This window comes from Yarrowia lipolytica, chromosome 1E (assembly GCF_001761485.1).
Source record: "Yarrowia lipolytica chromosome 1E, complete sequence".
NCBI lineage: Eukaryota > Fungi > Ascomycota > Dipodascomycetes > Dipodascales > Yarrowia > Yarrowia lipolytica.
The window spans coordinates 3,212,194-3,233,168 of NC_090774.1; the positions used below are offsets into that span (position 1 = coordinate 3,212,194).

General features: G+C 47.5%; 7 protein-coding genes, 2 non-coding genes and 1 pseudogene across 9 annotated transcripts; 5 read left to right on the forward strand and 5 right to left on the reverse strand.

Annotated features, from left to right (window-relative positions):
- Window positions 1-2,997: 2,997 nt before the first annotated feature.
- On the forward strand, window positions 2,998-5,064 carry YALI1_E32152g (uncharacterized protein; the record flags this gene model as incomplete). Its single annotated transcript, XM_504456.1, has 1 exon — window positions 2,998-5,064. One exon carries the CDS (start codon window positions 2,998-3,000, stop codon window positions 5,062-5,064), a length of 2,067 nt encoding a protein of 688 aa, XP_504456.1.
- A 779-nt stretch (window positions 5,065-5,843) lies between these two features.
- Window positions 5,844-7,304, forward strand: YALI1_E32180g (uncharacterized protein; the record flags this gene model as incomplete). The annotated part of the gene is made up of 1 exon (XM_504457.1): window positions 5,844-7,304. The coding sequence occupies one exon, from the start codon at window positions 5,844-5,846 to the stop codon at window positions 7,302-7,304; it is 1,461 nt and encodes a 486-aa protein (XP_504457.1).
- A 1,821-nt stretch (window positions 7,305-9,125) lies between these two features.
- Window positions 9,126-10,151, reverse strand: YALI1_E32223g (uncharacterized protein; the record flags this gene model as incomplete). The annotated part of the gene is made up of 1 exon (XM_068283137.1): window positions 9,126-10,151. The coding sequence occupies one exon, from the start codon at window positions 10,149-10,151 to the stop codon at window positions 9,126-9,128; it is 1,026 nt and encodes a 341-aa protein (XP_068139238.1).
- A 235-nt stretch (window positions 10,152-10,386) lies between these two features.
- YALI1_E32241g (uncharacterized protein) lies at window positions 10,387-11,916 on the reverse strand (the record flags this gene model as incomplete). Its single annotated transcript, XM_504459.3, has 1 exon — window positions 10,387-11,916. One exon carries the CDS (start codon window positions 11,914-11,916, stop codon window positions 10,387-10,389), a length of 1,530 nt encoding a protein of 509 aa, XP_504459.1.
- Window positions 11,917-12,559: 643 nt separating this feature from the next.
- Window positions 12,560-12,992, forward strand: YALI1_E32247g (uncharacterized protein; the record flags this gene model as incomplete). The annotated part of the gene is made up of 2 exons (XM_068283138.1): window positions 12,560-12,643; window positions 12,690-12,992. 2 exons carry the CDS (start codon window positions 12,560-12,562, stop codon window positions 12,990-12,992), a joined length of 387 nt encoding a protein of 128 aa, XP_068139239.1.
- Window positions 12,993-14,695: 1,703 nt separating this feature from the next.
- YALI1_E32269g (uncharacterized protein) lies at window positions 14,696-17,167 on the forward strand (the record flags this gene model as incomplete). Its single annotated transcript, XM_504460.2, has 1 exon — window positions 14,696-17,167. One exon carries the CDS (start codon window positions 14,696-14,698, stop codon window positions 17,165-17,167), a length of 2,472 nt encoding a protein of 823 aa, XP_504460.2.
- Window positions 17,168-19,320: 2,153 nt separating this feature from the next.
- On the forward strand, window positions 19,321-20,103 carry YALI1_E32315g (uncharacterized protein; the record flags this gene model as incomplete). Its single annotated transcript, XM_504461.3, has 1 exon — window positions 19,321-20,103. One exon carries the CDS (start codon window positions 19,321-19,323, stop codon window positions 20,101-20,103), a length of 783 nt encoding a protein of 260 aa, XP_504461.1.
- A 12-nt stretch (window positions 20,104-20,115) lies between these two features.
- YALI1_E32324g (Compare to YALI0E27313g, Misc non-coding, no similarity) lies at window positions 20,116-20,262 on the reverse strand (annotated as a pseudogene).
- Window positions 20,263-20,280: 18 nt separating this feature from the next.
- YALI1_E32326r lies at window positions 20,281-20,407 on the reverse strand. Its single transcript, XR_002432144.3, has one exon. It is a non-coding gene; the product is annotated as a 5S ribosomal RNA (ribosomal RNA).
- Window positions 20,408-20,411: 4 nt separating this feature from the next.
- YALI1_E32327r lies at window positions 20,412-20,482 on the reverse strand. Its single transcript has one exon. It is a non-coding gene; the product is annotated as a tRNA-Gly (tRNA).
- Between the last annotated feature and the right edge of the window lie 493 nt (window positions 20,483-20,975).

Sequence of the window (20,975 nt, forward strand, 5' to 3'; positions counted from 1 at the left end):
CTCTTGCTCTAGCTAGTCTCTCAATCCCAACACGTCGAGTTACTGACGCCTTGGCAGCTTTAGCGTCCCACGTATGATCTGCAGAAAGGGTTCGTTCAAATCCCAAGTCCAACCATATGCTGTACTTGTCCTGCATCTCGTGAGATGGCGATGCACCCTAATGACGTCTGGGATCGCCTATTATTCGGAGATCTATCTGGCAGCTGTCGCGTGTTATAGAACAGCTGCATTTTATTTGAGACCCGCGGTTGTAAGAGAGGTGTATCAAACGAAGTCGTCTTGTGTGCTTGATTACCAGTCAGGCTCTTTACTTTTTATACTATGGGTTCTCATTCAACAAAAATATTCCAGACTCTCTTGCATGATACATGTCTCTAAGCTCGAAACTGGTACCTTATAGTGAACTAAGAAACCTTAGCTTCATGTGGGGATGACGATTATTTCTTAAGACACGCGATAAAACCTGTCACAAAAGATATCCACTTATATGCCAGCTATGGTTTCGATGTTAATCAAACCTGAAATTACGAAATACTCTTACAACAAGTCTGTAATTGCACCTCTACAACCTTCACTGTTTTCCCTCCACCTAACCGTTTGATCTTAAACCTCCGTTAAGCTTGAATTGCCAAGAAACCTACAAGTAGCAGGGTGGCAGTCACGCAAATTGCACCGAGCAATAGCAATTGGTCGTATGTGTGTACACCGTACGTCATATTGACGAGTTCATATATACTGTACAATTAATACAACCATGTCATTTACAAACCCCACCGAAAAATAAGCCAAGTGATGCTACAGGACACCTTGTGCAGGTGAGACCTGATTCAGTGCGATACGTGATTCTCTCTGAGACCGATGTTGTCTTTGCCGAGTCGGCTCCTTACATCACCAGATCTCAGCTTGAAGAATTATTTTTAGCAATGAAACGAACCTCCAGTTCAATACAACCGATTTGACGATTTCAAATTCATAATCAATAGTTGTTTTTTTGTATCGATGTCATGCGACTCATTCCAACGTTGAGAATATGACATGAGCGTAATGTACAGGGATGTAAGAAAAAGCAATTAATAGAGGCAACAATATACAGTTGAAACTACGGCTGGTGGAGAGAATGACGTGCGGGAGGTGAATCTCGAACGACGATGGTTGACGATAGGGTAAATTTCCATTACCCTACCGGCGTAGATGTTAGTCCAATATCCGAACCATATGTGAGTGGTTGGTTCATGTACCTGCACCAGTTTGCAGTTCCCAGGGGCGGAGCAACAGGGCTCTCCGGGCGTAAGTGTATGTCTTTTACGAGCCGAGCACAGCGAATACGAAAGAGAGGATGTAACGAATGAAACGGAAGATGCTATTTTTGGTCGACAATTTTCTGGCTGTTCTTGTGCGAGTCACAAATGTGCTGAAGTGGAGGTCATCCTCAAAAAGCAATACCCGTCTACGGAACTACTTCTCGTATCTGGTCAATCACATTCGGAGGTCGAACTTTGTTGGCGAAGAAAGCGCTGACAAAATCAATGTAAGAGTGGGGGGTTGCATGAGGAACAAGTGATTGAGTGCAACAGGCATACATGCCAGTGAACGCGAACTCATGATATGCCTTTCTCCTGTTTATTAATAGACATGGGTGTGCCACACCTTGGAGCTACTATAGCTCAATATGTTATGTACAGTATGTACTGAAACTGAAACATTTAGAGTACAGACTAGCTACGGGTTTTTGTATGTAGGGTGAGATTTTAAGATGATTAGACTTGTTTAGGGTGTGTTTAAGCCATATATAAGGGTTCTCTACGGTCAGATTAGCACTCACAGATGATTTGAGCACATAGATCATGTGTTCGCTGCATCCACATGGTTTTTAGGGGGTACTGTACATATATATCTGTGGTGGTCCTGATTTTCGCCAAACCATGTTCTTCGTGTTCCTTTTCACCCTCACTCACATGTCGTCCACTTGTTAGCGTCATCTTTCTTGGCAATAGCTACTATTCAACATTGAAGGAACAGCCGTCCCGAAAGTCACTTGTCGGAGTACTCCGTCCCGCGACGCATGCAACCGCTATGAACTAACCCGTGTCAGTGAAGTCGGGGGATAGTCTTCTGCCATTGTTGGTGAAACTGTTCTGCTTATTCACGTGAATTTCAACATTCACACATCGATCGACAAGCGAGGCTATTATTTAAAAACTGTCTTAGTGAGTTACCCTGCTGACGAAGCAATGATAATCTGATTCGAGGAGAGATGATGAACACGACTGAAGTGAGTGGTTATTCCCCCATTAACGATAATATCCGCATTAATTATTATGCTGCACGGAACTGACATCAATATCGCCCACCACCACTCGTTTCAACACGTTGACAGGCTGATGACACCAGCTAGACGCCAAATTTTAGTGATCTAAACATCCTCTTTTGGTAAGGGTAGGTTTCAGAGCGGGGCTAGCGGGAATGCCAAGCGTTAGCTGGGGTATGTGAGCATTGCGCCAAAAAACGACTGTACGAGATGGACCAAGACGGGGCCAAGCTGTGCAGAAAGTGAAGAACAAGCAGCAGCCGATTTTAGAAAGGAGCGACAGAACGCTTAAGAGAGACTCGCGTGACTAAACAGCCTTCTACTCCGCTTTCATCACCCAAGTAAGTATGTTGACAGCCACTCACCTTCACCGGTTTGCGTTTGACAATACAGTTGGACCCCTGCAGAGATACTACCCACGTGGGTGGTATCGAGCTGTAATTGGCATCCTTCAGTAATAAACCTGACCAGCCGTCAGTCGCCGAGAACCAAGAACACGGGCTAGCCAATCACGCAGATCCAATTAGCCATCAAAGTCTTTGTTATTGAGTCTCCACAACGATTAACCAGTCTAAACAAGCATACGAATACGAGCTTTCTCTTGAAAAGAATGGAAAGAAAACATATATAGACTGTGGGACAGACGAGGCAGGAGAAAAGGAACCTTACCCCAAGTCGCTCGTTCAACAATGAGATTTTCTACCTCCGTGGTCGCTGTTCTGACCAGCGCCCTCGCTATCAACGGTGTGTTGGCCATCCCCCAGGTCAAGAACCCCGTCCCCCAGAACATCCTCGAGCCTGTGCAGTTCCGCGTAGCTTTCGCTGGTGCTGAAGCCGGAAAGTCTGCCGCTGTGTCCTGGAACACCTACGGCGAGCTGTCAGGAGCACCCACTCTCCGATATGGCCTTGACCCTGATAACCTCAGCAAGTCTGCCTCTGGAGAGTCTAATACCTATGCCACTTCCACTACCTGGAACCACCATGTTGTTCTGGAGGGCCTCGAGCCTGGAACTGTGTACTACTACCGAGTAGAGGGTGCTGACGTCTCCAAGACCTTCCATTTCAAGACTGCTCTTGCTCCCGGTACCAACAAGGAATTCACTTTTGCTGCTGCCATTGATCTAGGAGTCATGGGAGAGTATGGACTTAGTACCTGGGTCGGGGAGGGCGCTGAGGGTCCCCTCAAGCCCGGAGAGAAGAACACCATCGACTCTCTTTTGGACGACTTTGACGAGTACGAGTTCCTCCTGCACCCTGGAGACATTGCCTACTCCGATTACTGGCTCAAGGAGGAGATCCAGGGCTACCTTCCCAACACCACCCTTGAGGAAGGAATCTACGTTTACGAGGCTCTGCTGAACACCTACTATCAGCAGATGGAGGGCTTGACTGCCTACAAGCAGTATATGGTCTCCCCAGGTAACCATGAGGCCAACTGTAACAATGGAGGAACCTCTGACAAGAAGAACAACATCACTTATACTGCTGACATGTGCTTTGAGGGCCAAACCAATTTCACCGGACTGCGAAACCACTTTCGAATGCCTGCTGAGGAGTCTGGTGGTGTCGGCCCTATGTGGTACTCTTTCGATTACGGTCTTGTCCACTTTGTTTCCATCAACACCGAGACTGACTTTGAGGATGCTCCATCTTCCACCGGTATGCGGTCCGGAGAGTTTGGTTATCCAGGACAGCAGCTCGATTGGCTCCGAGCTGATCTGGCCAATGTTGACAGAGAGAAGACTCCCTGGGTTGTCGTTTCTGGCCACCGGCCCTGGTATATTGACGCCAAGAAGAAGAACGTGTGCAAGGACTGTCAAAACGCCTTTGAAGACATTCTGGTCGACGGAAACGTCGATCTGGTCATCATGGGTCACGTGCATCTCTATGAGAGAAACCACCCTGTTGCCCACGGAAAGGTTGATCCTAACGGCCTGAACAACCCCTCTGCTCCCTGGTACATTGTCAACGGTGCTGCTGGCCACTATGACGGTATCGACTTTGCTGCCGGTCTCGACGAGGAGTGGATCGCCTATACTATGGACGGTCACTACGGATGGTCTTCTTTCACTGTACACAACTGCTCCCACCTCACCCACGAGTTTGTCTTTTCCGAGAATAACACTCGTCTTGACCGACAGACTTTGTTCAAGGACCGAAAGTGTAAGCTTCCCATTGATGGCGGCTCTTCTGTGTCGATCTCGCCTTCTACGTCGTCGATCCCTGGGGTTGAAAGTGGTTCTGGATTCAACGGAACTGTTACCAAGACCGAGTCTGATAAGAAGTCCTCTGTGGTCGGCACTGCCACGGTCTCTAAGCCGAAGCCTGCCGATGAGACTAAGACCGTTATCAAACCCGAGACCTCTACAGTTACCGAGACTGACTGTGAAAAGTGTCATTCTGAGACAAATGGAAGTCTATTGGAGTCGGCTGCTGAAACCGCTCAGACGGAGAAGGAGCAGTCTAAAGCTGCTACCGTCGTCGAAACCGTCCACGAGACCGCCGTCGCCTCTACCAAGCCCATTGTTTCTATTTCATCCCTATCTCCTGTTGCTACAGCACCCATTGCTAGCGTAGGACCTTCATCTGTGGCCTCCGCCAGCGAATCCGAGTCTGCTGCTGTTTTCCAGCCCAGCACCGGTTCTGCAGGATCTACGCCCGCACTAGCCAATGTCGCCACTCTGGCGCGAATCAGCCCCATGGTGATGGGCGTTGCTCTTGTGGCGGTCCCCGCCTTCGCCATGCAATTTGTCTAAATAAGTTTGCAAAAAGATCGTATTATAGTTGGAGCAAGGGAGAAATGTAGAGTGTGAAAGACTCACTATGGTCCGGGCTTATCTCGACCAATAGCCAAAGTCTGGAGTTTCTGAGAGAAAAAGGCAAGATACGTATGTAACAAAGCGACGCATGGTACAATAATACCGGAGGCATGTATCATAGAGAGTTAGTGGTTCGATGATGGCACTGGTGCCTGGTATGACTTTATACGGCTGACTACATATTTGTCCTCAGACATACAATTACAGTCAAGCACTTACCCTTGGACATCTGTAGGTACCCCCCGGCCAAGACGATCTCAGCGTGTCGTATGTCGGATTGGCGTAGCTCCCTCGCTCGTCAATTGGCTCCCATCTACTTTCTTCTGCTTGGCTACACCCAGCATGTCTGCCATGGCTCGTTTTCGTGCCTTATCTATCCTCCCAGTATTACCAACTCTAAATGACATGATGTGATTGGGTCTACACTTTCATATCAGAGATAAGGAGTAGCACAGTTGCATAAAAAGCCCAACTCTAATCAGCTTCTTCCTTTCTTGTAATTAGTACAAAGGTGATTAGCGAAATCTGGAAGCTTAGTTGGCCCTAAAAAAATCAAAAAAAGCAAAAAACGAAAAACGAAAAACCACAGTTTTGAGAACAGGGGAGGTAACGAAAGGAATCGATATATCTGAACCGCTCTTCCGATCTCCACGGATCCCGAGACCGGCCTTTGATTCTTCCCTACAACCAACCATTCTCACCACCCTAATTCACAAATGGCTGACGCTACCTCAACGCAAGCTCCCCTTCCGACCACTGGCAATGGAGGAGACTCCCTCACACAAAACCTGAACGTCCCCTTCCTGGGTGCCGATATGGTCTGGATCATGACCTCTTCGGCACTGGTCTGGATCATGATTCCAGGAGTCGGTCTGCTCTACTCTGGTATGTCGCGTAAGCACCACGCCCTGTCTCTCCTGTGGGCATCCATCATGTGCTGTGCCCTCGTCTCTTTCGAGTGGTTTTTCTGGGGTTACACTCTGGCATTCTCTCACAAGGCCGGAAAGTTCATTGGAACCATGGATAACTTCGGTCTTATGAATGTTCTCGCTGCTCCCTCTGTTGGCTCCTCTGCTGTCCCCGATATCCTGTATATGTTCTACCAGGGCATGTTCGCATGCATCACCGGTATGCTCATGGTTGGTGGAGCTCACGAGCGAGCTCGACTCGGCCCCATGATGGTATATCTCTTCATTTGGATGACTGTCGTCTACTCTCCTATTGCATGCTGGACATGGAACCCTAGTGGATGGCTCGCCGTCCTTGGAGGACTTGATTTCGCAGGTGGAGGACCTGTTCACATGTCTTCCGGTGCGGGTGCCCTTGCCTATGCTCTCTGGTGTGGTAAGAGACGTGACCCTGCTGTTGAGAAGCTGCCTCACTACCGGCCCTCTTCCGTTACTTCCGTTGTTCTCGGCACTGTTTTGCTTTGGTTCGGATGGTTCGGATTCAACGGTGGTTCCTCTGGTAACGCCTCCATCCGAGGCTTCTACGCTGCCGCTAATACTAACCTTGCTGCTGCTTGCGGTGCTCTCGCTTGGATGTGTGTCGACTTCTTCCGAAAGGGCCGAAAGTGGTCCACTGTTGGTCTCTGTTCTGGTGCCATCGCAGGTCTCGTTGGCATCACCCCCGCCGCCGGCTTCGTCCCTATCTGGTCTGCTGTCCCTATTGGTATCATCACCGCCGTCTTCGCTAACATTTCTGGTGACCTTAAGAATCTGCTCCGAATTGATGATGGTCTCGATGTCTTCTCTCTCCATGGTGTGGGAGGATTCTGCGGCTCTGTTCTTACTGCCTTCTTTGCTGCTGACTACATTGCCCATCTGGATGGTGCCACAGAGATCAAGGGTGGATGGCTCAACCACCACTGGGCTCAGCTGGGTTACCAGCTGGCTGGTGCGTTTGCTACCCTCGGCTACTCCTTTGTGGTCTCTTCAGTTATTCTTGTCATCATGAACAGAATCCCCTACCTCAACGTCCGAATGACCGAGGAGGAGGAGATGCTTGGAACCGACATGGCCCAGATCGGCGAGTTTGCCTTCGACTGGGAGGACTCTGGAGTCCTGGACCTGCATGGCCAGAACCCCAATGGTATGGGCGTCACCCCCAACGTCCAGACTCCCAAGCCCAGCAGCATCAACGAAAACAAGGAGGCTGCTGAGAGTGATTCGGTTTAATTGTTTATTTTTCATAATTTATTGCATTAATATTAGTTACAGTTGCTTTATTGTGCCCGTAGGCGAGGAACAGTACAAGTACAGTAGTCATTACTCTCTTTCATGCGCCAAGATGTACTAAAATTATTGACAGGGCATGGCAGGCACCCAATGAGACTGGCAGATGACAACCACTTACCTGAAACCCACCAAATCCGTCAGCCGCGCTAAGACCTTTAACTTCAAAGCTCCAACTTCAACAGCTTATAGGAGAGGGCTTACGTCGATCTCTCCAGTTCGGTGTCAGAATTACATTAACTCTGAAGCCAAGAATATGAGAATCAATTACTGCCCTGGAGCATACCAGACTGTCGGCGCTGGTCTCTATTCTCTGTAACTGCTTGTAGCACGGCTACAAGTACTGAGCATAGTGGGTATAGTATGGATGTAGCGGTGGACGAAGCCGTGTGGGACCGCCAAACGGATCTGCAAATAGGCATTAGCACGACACTGATGTTCGGTTTCAGGAGGTGGCAGATTGTTTTATGAGTGTGAGCCACAATATCGCTCCATTAATTTGATAAAAGAGACCCTAGAGGCCCTCTCTCATTGGCCCGTGGTTATCGCCACAACACTGTGGCTTGAGCACCACGCCAAGACGACGGAGAAAGGTTGTTTGACTCGGCCGAAGTGGCTACAACCAGAGACAAAGCTCAAATCTATAAGCAAACAGACTCCGGTTGGCACCGGCTACCGTGCTGTAGCTCTGACTTACAGTACGACCGTATGCAGGGTGTATAAGCATTATGTGTGCCCACTGGCGATCAGCATGACTCATTCGTAGGTTTGGCCGGGGAAACTAATGGATTGGGTCTCTGTGTGGATTAGATACTCTTTTCTTTTTCCATTTTACTCGCGTTTTCGTTTCTTCTTAGACCATGTTGAAACAGCATGAGAATAGCAATGCACGAAATGCATGCTGATCCGGAAGAATTGTAGGACTATAGAAACACAAAATCGAGTAGGTGCACAGAAGCCAAGTTCTCCAAACCATCAAACTTGAGTTAGGCAACCACTATGGACCCCCGCAGATATCGCTGTTGAGATTACAACAGCGGGTGTTTTTCAGGCTCCCAACACAAAGGGGAGTCCTTATCAAGTTGGGCGTTATCAGAGTTCAGCAGTATGCGACTTTAAAAGAACTTAAAATAGCAGGGCTTTAAGAGATTAACGGGACCTTGCTGACATGGGTGTTCTGTATATTCGAGTGGGGTATATTTCTTTGTATGTCCATAGTTTGATGAGACTGACGATAAGTTCTGTTGTGTCTCTTCACCAATTACGTCAGATGATCTGTGGTGCCAAGTCGTGCCAAGCGCCTAAAGAGCTCTTAGACGCTGCCAGAGATAAGCATCTGATTTGATAACTTGATGCCCCCTTGCTGCAGAGGTGTTTCCATTACAGACAGATTTGTATTTAAGAACGACGCCTGAAGTCCAATGATACAACGCCACGTGACCAGAAGTGTATTGGGGAAGTGAAAAATTCATGTTGGCGCGCGTGTTTTGAAACTACCAATACTACTTGTAGATTTCTGACTGCTAGTCCCGATGATAATACTGCGTGTTTGGTATTTATCTACACGTCGCAATGCATTGTTTCAGCTAAGGTACAGACCCATATTCTTGCAAGCCATACAGTATGTACGACTACACATACGGATGTACCCTTAGATCCCTTCTACGTTTGCTAACCGGCCGGTGAGACTTGGAGAAGTGTCTCGAGGATGTATGCCAGAATCAAAAAGTGGATAGCCTCAAAGTGTTGCTTTTATGACCCCTATCATGCCCACCAGAGCGCCCATATTGCTGCTATCACTCCAAACAACAAGGCCCCTATCAGCATGGCTATGTACAGTGATGGATGGGATCCAGCCATTGCAAAGGTTCTGCCAAGATGTCGTCGTAATTGGACAGAGATTGGCTCCCGCGTGATTTCATACAGACTGTGGAGATGCTTATTTCCGGTTAACTGTCTCAACACGGTAACCTTTTGGTGAAGAATCATCGCAGGTGAGGTTTCTGGAATCAAAGCAAACAGCAATGCCATGACTACACAGAAACAACCCGACGAATAACCAGCAGGAAACTCCTTTATTAGATTTACGGCCACCGGGCTTCCAAAGTAGGAAACCACGGGTCCACAGAGGTAGACAAGGAGCCCCCCACCTACAGCGGAGGGTGAGAAGACGTCATTTAGAATCTTTGACCCCACAGATAAAGGGGAGGAAGCCCCCAGAGTTGATAAAAAACTGAAAGAAGCCAATTGGAAGAAAGAGAACCGGTCAAAGTAGACGTGAACCAGAGCTGAGGACCCAATCAAGATTGAAACAGACGCGTTCAACAGCACCTTACGACCGAAGTAATCAGACAAAGGCCCCACAATGACCAGTCCTATCAATCGTGGGACAATTTTCACCATCAACATGACAAAAACGCTTGATCCGCTATGGGCAAGCGACAGCGTAGTGCTTTTTGGAAAGGCTGCAGACACGAAGGGCTCAGCTCCGACATAAAGAGATGCCACCACAACAGTGAAGAGCTTCCTTCTTAGGGGCCAATTTTTGGGGTACAAAGGATCTGAAGCACTTTTGAAAGTCACTAGTTCGGGATCCATCCCCACGAAAGAGGCATCATGTTGAGGGACTCTGGTTCGAGTCTTTGGTAGCGACTTGAAGGCCAATCTCACCGACTGGATATGAGATTTCCTACTCTGCAATATTTCATCATCAGTTAATTTCCCGTAAATGTTTTCTACGGAAAAGTCCTTTGGTATATTCTTCTCTGAGGTATCTGATGGTATGGTCATAATGTCGACACGCGATGTTAGTGAAAAAGGAGGTTTGAGCTAAAATAACCTACAATTAAGGTTGGTACAGACAATGCTCTGGTACAGACAATGCTCTGGTATGCAAAAGGCTCCTTTAAGCTTTTTTTTGGGGGGTGGGATATCGTGCTACGAGCGAGCGAGTCGCTCAATACAGTAGCTACAGTAACACCAAGGATAAAAGAGCCAAGGATTCAATCAATATAACTTATATAAACTACAACTGGTAGGTGAAGTAAGGAGATCGATCGCCCATGTCGTGGATCTCCTCGTTGGTCAGATGGTCGTACTTACCAGCAGCCAGACCCTCTCTTCGCCGTCGGTTGGCAGCTCGGTAGCAGAGGTAGGTAATGGTAGCAAGAGTCAGACCAGCAGATACAAAGGCAAGGTTAATAGCGTGTCCAAGCTTGTACCCTGGTCGGTCCTGGGCTCGGTAAATGTTGGCACCTACAGCTCCAGACATATTACCAAGCATGAGAGCGATAGCGAGAGCAATGGCTCGCTTGTAGGTTCCGGCACTGTTGACAGAGAGCCAAGATAACATAGCAATAAAGGCAGGGTGGGTTCCTCCAACGATAAAGAAACATCCCGCGTATGTCACCGCCGGGTGAGATTCAGCAGTGGTAAGAGCCATGATGTATCCAATAATTGCAGACACAAAGTCCAAAGCCATGAGAGGGTATCTGATTCCGTACTTGTCTGAGAAGTATGCCTGCACCACAGTGGTGATGGCACCAGTGAAGGAAACGGGAATAGACATGAGCTGGGCCTTGGAAGAGACGTGACCCAGGTTCTTGATGATGGAAGGCAGGAAGAAAGAAATCGAGTAGATGGGAGTAGCAGCAAAGATAATTAGGAAGGCAATGGCCCAGGACTGGGGATCCAGGAAAGCCTGCCACACAAACTTTTTATCGTTAGAGTTGTTGACACCCATAGACTGATGGACGCCGGTGGCAGCAGCTGCTGAGTCTCGATCCAGACCGTCGTACTTGAGCTTGTACTGGAGGTACTCTCGTTCCTCTTCAGAAAGGAACTTGGCGTCTTCGGGGAAATCTTGGATAGTGAAGAAGGCAATGACAGCGACAACAACGGTGGCGATACCCTCAATGATGAAGATCCACTTCCAGCCAGCCAGACCGGCTGTTCCTCTCATCTTGGCAATAGCGAAGGCCAGAAGACCCGAAAAGGCACCAGCCATACCGGCAGCTGAGAAGAAAAGAGCCTGTCGCAGCTGCATCTCCTTACGAGCATACCACATTGTGAGGTAGTAAGCAACACCAGGAACAAGTCCAGCCTCAGTCATTCCCAGAAAGAGTCGGCAGATGAGAAGACCGTGATAGTTGGTGACAATGCCCATGAGTGTCATACAGGTTCCCCAGCAAACCATAATGATAGGTAGGTAGACAGAGGGTCTGAGTCGCTTGAGAATCATGTTGGAGGGCACCTCAAAGGTGCAGTAGGTAAAGAAAAACACGGTGAGACAGAGATTGAATTGCTGGCCGGTGAGTCCCAAGTCCTCGGAGAGACCTTCAATGTTGGCATTTCCAATGTTACCTCGATCGAGGAAAGACATGAGATAGAGCAGAGTGACCATAGGGACAATCTTCAGGTCCATCTTTCGCAGGAGCTTGGCTCCGTCGACATGGGGGAACTTCTCCTCCAGGGATGGCAGGTACTCGACGCTGGTTACGGCGTCATTGAGCTTCTCCACAGATTCAATGTGGGTGTTTGAGTCTTTGGTCTCCATAGATGATTGTTTAATGTGTTGGATGGTTTGATGATCAGGACAACGTCTCCTAAGGCCTATATAAGGGCAATGTGGGGTATCTTGCTGATTTGTGGGGTGTCATACGTCGAGTCACTGTTGCTGATCATAGCTCATCGAGTTCGGTGTCTGAGCCGGCATCATATCGGTGGTTACTCGGCTCGACTTGCCAGTATGCACACCGATAGGGCCTATCAAGGCGATTGCCAAGCTGCAGGAGGTCTTGTTTGATGCACGCCTCCTTTTTTAAGCCTCCGCAACTTTTCTTATATAGGGCTTGTAGCCAATTTTTCGACACTAACGGGGGCTTGTGGTTTATTAACACTTGGGATGGGCAGATTGGACGCAGCGGCCGTGTGGGGAAGGGAAATCGGTTGAGTGGATCTGCCAGCCCGAGTTGCAAGGCTCTGGAGCCCGTTTCACACCACCTTTCAACACCTCTGGCGATGACCCACGGCACCACATCAGATACGGAACAACATCAACCAACAACTGATATTATGAAGAAATCCACGGGTGAATAGTGTCAAAAGTTTACCCGGATAGACAAGCTTAGGGCTCAAAGGCCGGCTTTGCCACACAACATGCAGATCCCGAGACGCCGTACATTGCGACTTTCCCAGCAATGATTTTTCTTCCCCCTTGCACCATCGTCTTGGCAGAAATATTTTATGTTTCTATGTGGGCATCCAGTCCGACTCGCATATCTGTGGGGTAATTAGAGCTGACTGACAAATATATGCATATTGCTTCAGCCGCACGGGAAGCCAGCCGTATCAACCCTAAGCAGCCGCCACGCAAAAAGACAGAGTGAGACAATTGTGGCTAAACATGTTGCGGGTGGCGCGTTTAGTGAGTCATTTTTTCACTTGTTGAAAGCACGTTGTACTAAGAGCACTTTTAGACCCGGGTCTGCGCTAGGTCAACGTGTTTGTCGCCATATTGGGACACTACAGCATTGTGTCTTTGATTGGGGGCAAAGAGAGTACATCCGATGTATTTTAGGTATCGTGGAGTATGACATATACATACGGGATGTCTACATAGGCCTGAAATAGCTGATTGGTATTCGGTGGGGTAACAATCAACCTACAAGTAGTATTGTACATACTGTAATTTTAGTTTGTAGCTTGAGACTGTTCGAGTTTTCGTCTGTCTTGTATTCACGAGTGGTCTCACGACCATATAATATTCCCGAGTATGGTCTAACCAGTTGCTTTGTCTACTACAGTAAATCACGTAATCTCAATGCATCACCATCTTGGCACTGCTCGCTTCGAATCGCCCTCTTTGTGCACAACTACAGTCGAATTTAACAGGGCGTGTTAAGATACCGTAACTGGAATGTTGTAGAAGTGATGGATGAGATGTCTCAAATCTCATACAGTAGATTATGTCGACGGTAACTGGAATTCTACTGATACAGTTAAAGTACAGTACAAACACCCTTTAAAGGGTGCCCGCTGGAGGACTACAACTTTTCTGCGAAAAAAAGTCACACCCCTTTATTTTAACCATATCCCGATGCAACAAATATCCAATGAGTCAAGTCCCAAACCAGGAATATTATCCTTTCATATCGCATTCTCTGTATTTGTCCTTTTTGGGTCTGGTAGAATCAAGAGCAATCTGTAGCCTTCCGCCATGTCACATTTTGTTGTGTCGTTGGGTCCAAGTGCTTCAATACCTGACTCCCGCACAATACGATACAGTATTAGAATATGGCCACCTGCTCTTGGTGCTTTCGATCCCCTCTCCACGACTACTGCGATGTTTCCCATGGTTTTGATGCAAGTCTACCGTTGTTCAGTTATCAGAGAGAGCGTCATTGGTATCGTAGCATTGTGCGGAGTATATAGTAGTAGGTACGATACAGCACTCGGGCAAGTGTTACAAGTACTGGTACGAGTACAAATATTGGCATCTTAAACCCGTATAGTCTCGTATCATCGTATGTAAGTGTACAGAATCTCCAGATTACCAATATACAGTAGCCAGTGTATGTACATACTGTACATACTGTAGCTATACTAGATCATCATTCTTCCCGTGAGGTTTTCTTTCCTATTTCACGATACTTTCATATCCAGGATTGGCGCAGAGCGACCGTTACTTATTTTTCGCGTAATGGGGGCGGATACTGGATTTCCAAAGGGTAGATACTGATTTATCGTGAGGGATGCTCCGTTCCTTGCACCATTCATGTGTGGTGGAGGGAGGGTGGGGTTTTGCATGGACAGCAGTTAGAGATGGAGCTCAAAACTCCGCTACTTGTACGAAGATAGTTCTTCTGCAAAAATAGTGAGTGCACAAAAAAAAGCGTCTTATCAGATGCTTTGTCTACATTCATCAGTATATGCGTATTTTTGTCATTATTTGTTCAACAATTTCTCAAGTACTATTGCGATATTAGTTGGTAAATTTTGTTTAGAAACAGAGACACAATCAGTATGCTTAAAAGACTACTTGTACTTGTACCCAGAAGACAAACTTGGTATTGCAGGTACGAACATTGATTCCCGACACAGGATCTGTTTCGCTTTCAGTACAGTAGCTACAGATAGATAATCGTTTGTGCTTACACGAACCCCCAATCCTGTGAGTTCGCCACTGACGCGCGTCGAGCCTAATTCACGTCATTAGATCTACAGTAGGTCGTGATCTAAACATTTCAGGAAGAATTTGAGGCAGACAACAGAGCGGAATTCGGCCAAATAACTACACAAAAAACCAGCATCATCACCGCTACACTACAAGGCACATGTCAGATATGCTTAATCTGATTCGTGGAAACCTCAACGCGGCCCAATACCGAGCTGCGTCGTTTCGCAAGGATGCCGTGCTCCAGATCGTGGCGGGACCCGGTACCGGCAAAACCAAGACGCTGGTGAGCCGAGTAGCTCATCTACTAGAACAAGGTGTGCCCGCTCGAGGAATTGTGGTGACGACCTTCACAAACAAGGCCGCTGACGAGCTGAAAGAACGACTGGGGGCTCTGCTAGCAGACTCGAAGACAAACTTTTCGCTAGTCAAGGCAGGCACGTTTCATTCCATCTGTTATAAACTGTTACAGAAGCATGGGGATAAGGTAGGACTGCGGCCCAAGTTTGGAGTGGCTGACGACGCTCAGCAAGTGGCACATTTGAAGAGGGTCCAGAAGCAGCTGAAGACAATGGAGAAACAAAAGAAGGGCAAGAAGACGGAGGCAGATGAGGAGGAACCAGACACGTTGTCAAAATCAGGATCAGGATCGGAGTCTGAATTCTCATCGCTGTACTCGCCGTTCAAGATGAAGAGTTACATTTCAGAGCTCAAGGTAAACATGACTTCGGATGACTCAGACGACGCTCTCCGACTTTATCAAAAACAACTGGAAATGTCTAACCACATTGATTTCGACGACATTCTCACCAAGACAGCCGAACTGATCAGGAAGCACCCAGAGGTGGTCTCAGAGGTTGAGACAGTCCTGGTAGACGAGTTCCAAGACACAAACAAGATCCAGATGGAACTAGTGGACCTGTTCTCTCGTCACACACCGCAAAGATCAATCACAGTCATTGGAGACCCCGACCAAAGTATCTACAAATTCCGATTTGCTACAGAAAGGAACTTTCAGGAGATGAGAGACATGTACCCAGACACAGAGGTCGTGTTTCTGACAGAAAATTACAGATCTACAGACCCAATCCTGGCTATAGCAGAAGAGGTTATTTCACAAGACGCATCGCGATACGGCGGGTGTGGACAATCACGCAAGCTGGTGGGTCATTCAGACTTTGCTGTCACTCCCGAGCTAACCAAGTACGCCAACAAGTATAAGGAAGCAGTTGGAGTAGCCGAGACAATTCGGGACTTGCGAAAGGTGACAAAGAATAGGCTGCCTCTCAGCTCTATTGCAATCCTATGTCGTACCAATAGACAGGCTTCCATGTTCGAGGAAGCTCTAGTGGCTGGTAACACGGCCTGTTATCTTGCTGAAGGAGGAGCCAATTTTTGGGACAAATCGCATATTCGTATTGTGTTAAACTACCTACGATGTGCTTACTCAGATGAGGATCGATCGGCTTTTATGGAAGCTATGAACAACCCTCGTCGAAGGCTCTCAGGTAAGACTGCCATGTTGATCTCACAGTATTTAGATGACAACTACGGAGGTCCAAACTCAGTGTATGATCTTTTACACGATGCTGCCCATCGAAAGGGTCTGCTAAATATCACCCAGCCTTCTTTCGAGGGTCTTCGACAGTTTATGGACCATATTGATCATCTCAGGGACCTTATCAACAGCAAGGAGTATTACATGGATGAGGTTATTGAGTATCTTCTGGACAAAGTGGGACTGGATGAATACATTACTACAATGGGAGTTCGTGAAAAGGCATACGAGCGTCTTTCTGAAGTTGGTCAGATCTCTGATCGGTTTTCTGTCATCACTGAGGCTGCAGACAATAATCTGTGGGACAATGAGGTATCTGGAGATATCAGTGAGCAGTTATCACCCCTAGGACAGTTTCTCAACGCACAGGCTCTCCGGGCTGATAACTCTGGTAACGCAGAGAATGGTGTTATCATTTCCACCATCCATAGGGCCAAGGGTCTCGAATGGCCAGTTGTGTTCGTCCCTAATCTTCTCGACGGCGATCTTCCCATGCGGATGCCCGACACTGATATCGACGAGGAGAGACGACTTTTCTTCGTTGCACTGACACGTGCCAAGCGTCTGTTGTACATGTCGTACTCGCGTGAAGGTGAGCCCAGTACTTTCATTACCGAAAATGTGTCTGCTCTCACATCTACTCCGACTTGGACCACTGAGTCTGTCAACATGCTTCTCGGTTCGCTGGGTCTGGAAGAAATTGATGAGATGGGTAGCAAGTCCAAGACTAATGCCACCCCACCTGGGGGCTTCTCTGGGTTCACCACGGCCTCTCAGTTGCTGAAGGATAAGGCCAAGCAGTCCATCACTCGATCTGCAGGCTTCAAGCGCACTTCTGAGTTGGATTCTGAGCTACCTGCAACCAAAAAGATGTCTCCGGTTGCAGCCGCTTCGATAAAATCCACGACTAAACGCAAATCGAATGCCAAAGGCAAGGCCCAAAGCAGCATTTTCAGCTTCACAAAGAATTCTACTGTCCCTCCAGCTCCTGAAGATCGTAAGGGTCACAGTGAGCTGTTGAAGACGCTACCCAAAGGGACAGAAATCAAATACAGAGAGAAAGTGGAGAAATAAGAGCGACACCCGTTCCACTCACATGGTCACATGGTCACATGGTTAGCAACTATAGAAAATTCCCGCAACGGGGCATAGCATATTCCTCAAGGGGTTGCCTCCAATTTTGGCCACTCAACAAAACAGAGATTGTGGCAGTGGAGAGGGGCAACCAGTACGAATCCGTCATTAATTTGTAAATAGCATGTATACGAATACAAGTACCACGTTTTATGACATGTTTTGTTTCCCCTCTTAACTTATTCAAGCTGTTCCGTGCTTTTACCGAGGCAGGAGGTACACTTTATCGTAGCCACAAAATTGTCAGTACTTGTACTTGTAGTAATCTTGCAATGTTAAGAGAAACAATCTTCTGGTGTAAATAGCTTGCAATTATCCAGTAGAAATGGCACCGTTCGAAGAGTACATCCAGATAACACTCGTAAACACGGGCAGACAGTACATCTAACGCCTTCTGATGAGGTTAGACCCCCCTTGTTAGTCTTATCATCGACCCCCACGCTAACTATTTGCTTGTTTGTCACATTCTGTGACGGGATAATCTTTTTTCGGAAGGTATGAGGAGGACGGAACTAAAGTCGATAAAACAGGTTCCGATCCACCTTCCACACAAAGACAAGAGACAAGAGGCACAAGCAATGGATTCAATGCAAGTCCCTGCCAAGCATCAGACGCGATGACACTCGTTGCTTAGCAAAGGTATGTCATGAATAAATACAGCACTCCTTTAGATAGCTACAAGTAGTGCGAGTTTGCCAAGTAATAGACCTATGCTAGCTATACATAAGCGTAGTTGATCGAGCTAGAGACCATTGTCGTGCACCATCACCCCACATATCTTTGGGTGGTTAATAACTGCTCAGTGGGGTGAGTTCTGGTCCTCTATTCATTCCTCAAACTCGGCTGTTATGTGCCTGTCATAAATATCTATTTGCCCGGTAATACACCGAAGAGTCGCATTTGAGTTGCCGCTTAGTATTTTGACGTGCGTTTTTCCCCACAACATAAAGGACCAACTGTGCATGTGGTATGTAAGAAAAGAGCTAGAGACAAAGAGAAAAGAATAGCCTCGCCGCGATGTTACCGAACGCCCTACTCCAATACCTGTAACATGTCCTACCATAGTCGTAACTTGACCTCGAAAGTACATGTAGCAACTATAGTGTAAGAGGAAATAGAGGACACGCCACAGGCAAGATTAGAGTAAAATACCACAAATAAGCAGGTCTCAACCACAGCCGCAGTATCTCGCCATTAGTCTGAGTTAAGATGATACTACGGTTCACAGAAGCGATCAGCCTCGCTGTCCTAGTGGCCGCTATTTCAGCAGATACCACGTCAGCCTTACACGACGTTCTTAGTTTTTTTCCACCAAACTCAGCCCTGTCTCAGTGCAACAAGGGGAGCGTCGAGACCCGCGCTACCCCAGCTTTTTTTGAAAACCCTACTCTGGCTTTTCACACTTGAGGCCGGACGGGTGGAAAGACGATTTATGCAAGTGGGTGCGGCTCGCCAAGATTGCCAAGCACCCGAAACAACTTGGCAGTCGGAAAGTCGACTTTGCCAAAGAGCTGGAAGATCCACTTTAACATACACGACGGCGTGTGGTTACGAATTGGGTATAAACCGAGTAACCTCTCTGTCACTCAACCAGTCGCCACGCCTTCTTTTAGTTCCGTTAAGAGTATAAATTCTTAACTCTGCTTAAAAAACTCAGAGTGGGCTTCCTCCACTCGTTCGCCTATAGTCAGAGTTTTATATGCACGACAACATGACGCATTCCGCTCCTCCGTGGCAATAGGCGAGTCCACAGAGCTGTGCCTAGAAGGACGAATGGTATTGGTGTATGGTACCACTGATCACCCTGATTATGCGGGCATCACAAACTGTTCCAACATCCTCAGATCCACGATCCTCAACAGAAAAAATGCTCGCGCTAGGCCAAACAAGGAAGACAAACGCATCTCCATCGAAGTTCATGCACTTACCCCACATCTCCACCACTACCCTCGGCCAGATTAATATATAAAGGGCTGAAGTGATGTCCATAACTTATATCTCCCAGTCTACTATCCTGTCAGACAATCACTTCTGTCAGCCAACTAACAACACCACCCGCCCACAAGTTCCCCCCTCAGATCAGTCCCTACGCAATGTCCCAGCCAATCGATCTGGAACGAGGAGAGTCCCACTCGTCTCTAAACGACATGGAGAAGGTCGCCCAGGTTCACACCTCGGGAGATAACAACGAATACATTCATATTGCTGGTAACCGTTACCACAAGGAGGACTTCATGCGAGCCTTCGGTGGTACTCTTAATCCCGGTTCCGCTCCCATGCCCTCTCGAAAGTTTGGTAATGCTGCCCCCATTGGTCTTTTTTCCTTCTCCATTACCATTTTCATTCTTGGCATGTGTCTTGTCAACGCTCGAGGAGTTCATGCTCCTAACGTCATGGTTGGATGTGCCATCTTTGGTGGAGGTCTCGTTGAGTTCACTGCTGGAATCTGGGAAATTGTCGCAGAGAACACCTTTGCTGCTACCGTCTTCATGTGTTTTGCCTGCTTTTGGTGGTCCTGGGCCGTTCTTAACCTGCCCATTGGAATCGAGAAATACTACGCTACCGAAGAAGAGTTCATGCAGGCTGTGGGAATCTTCCTCATGGGCTGGTTCATCTTTGCTATTCTCATGACTCTGTGCACATTAAAATCAACGGTGGCTTTCTTCATTCTCTTTGTGTCTCTTGATCTGGCTGTCATCTTCCTCGCTGCCGGCTACTTCAACAACAACCCCAAGCTCCTCCAAGCCGGGGGTGGATTCTGTATCTCCACTGGTCTTCTTGGTTGCTGGAACGGTTTCTCAGGTGTTGCTACTCCTCAGTCCACTTACAAGTGGCTTATCCCCAAGGCTATTATGATGCCCGGTGCCCATGCCTAAGTCTTCCCTTATTTATATTCTCAATAAACTGATGTGTAAAACATTGTGAACCCTCAGAGTTTGTAGCCGAATGATTTGGACACCATACTCCACCACCATAATTTCTTGGAAAGTGGCGTATGCTGGAGCAATGCCTCCACACCAAAAATACACTGCCATGAGGCGACTATAAAAAATGATTACAGCACCCAGGATTCTCGTATGGTCTCCCACTACAATACTAACTAGGCTCTCCTGGTGCTTTGAACTATGGCCTGATCGGACGGGAAGCCCGTATTTTCACCAGGAAATATGGCCGATAACCGAAATGCGCCGACCCGGAATCGAACCGGGGGCCCATCGATGGCAACGATGGATTTTACCACTAAACCATCGGCGCAGTTTTTCTGACTTTTTTTAAAGATTGAGTCTGCTCTGTGACAGCATACTCACGTGACCGGCCTCTGTAGCTGAAATGTAGTAGTAGAATACAAAAAACCATGCAATGTTTGAAGATTTTGTGTACCTGTGGGATATTGTGGACAAACCTATTTCAGAGGGATAAAACAGCTGTGAGACGTCTCTAATATTATAATTCATTCACCCAGAATCCGTTATCGTGTGACTTGGTTTCATGTTTGGTTTCGCACCAATCAAGGTTGATGACAGTATAGAGGGAGGTTGGGAGGAATCCGAACTGTGTAGATAGCGAAAAGGGACGACTAACTAAGGAGAGAAGAAATAGACACCAGCAAATGACTGCCAGATTTGTAATTTTTTTGCTCGATAATCCATTTAGCTTGAGGCTTCATATTACTCTTAATCCACCACGTTTCCCATCTTCTCCCGTCCTCTCCATCGCCCCACAGCCCATCTCGCTAAATAAGTCACAT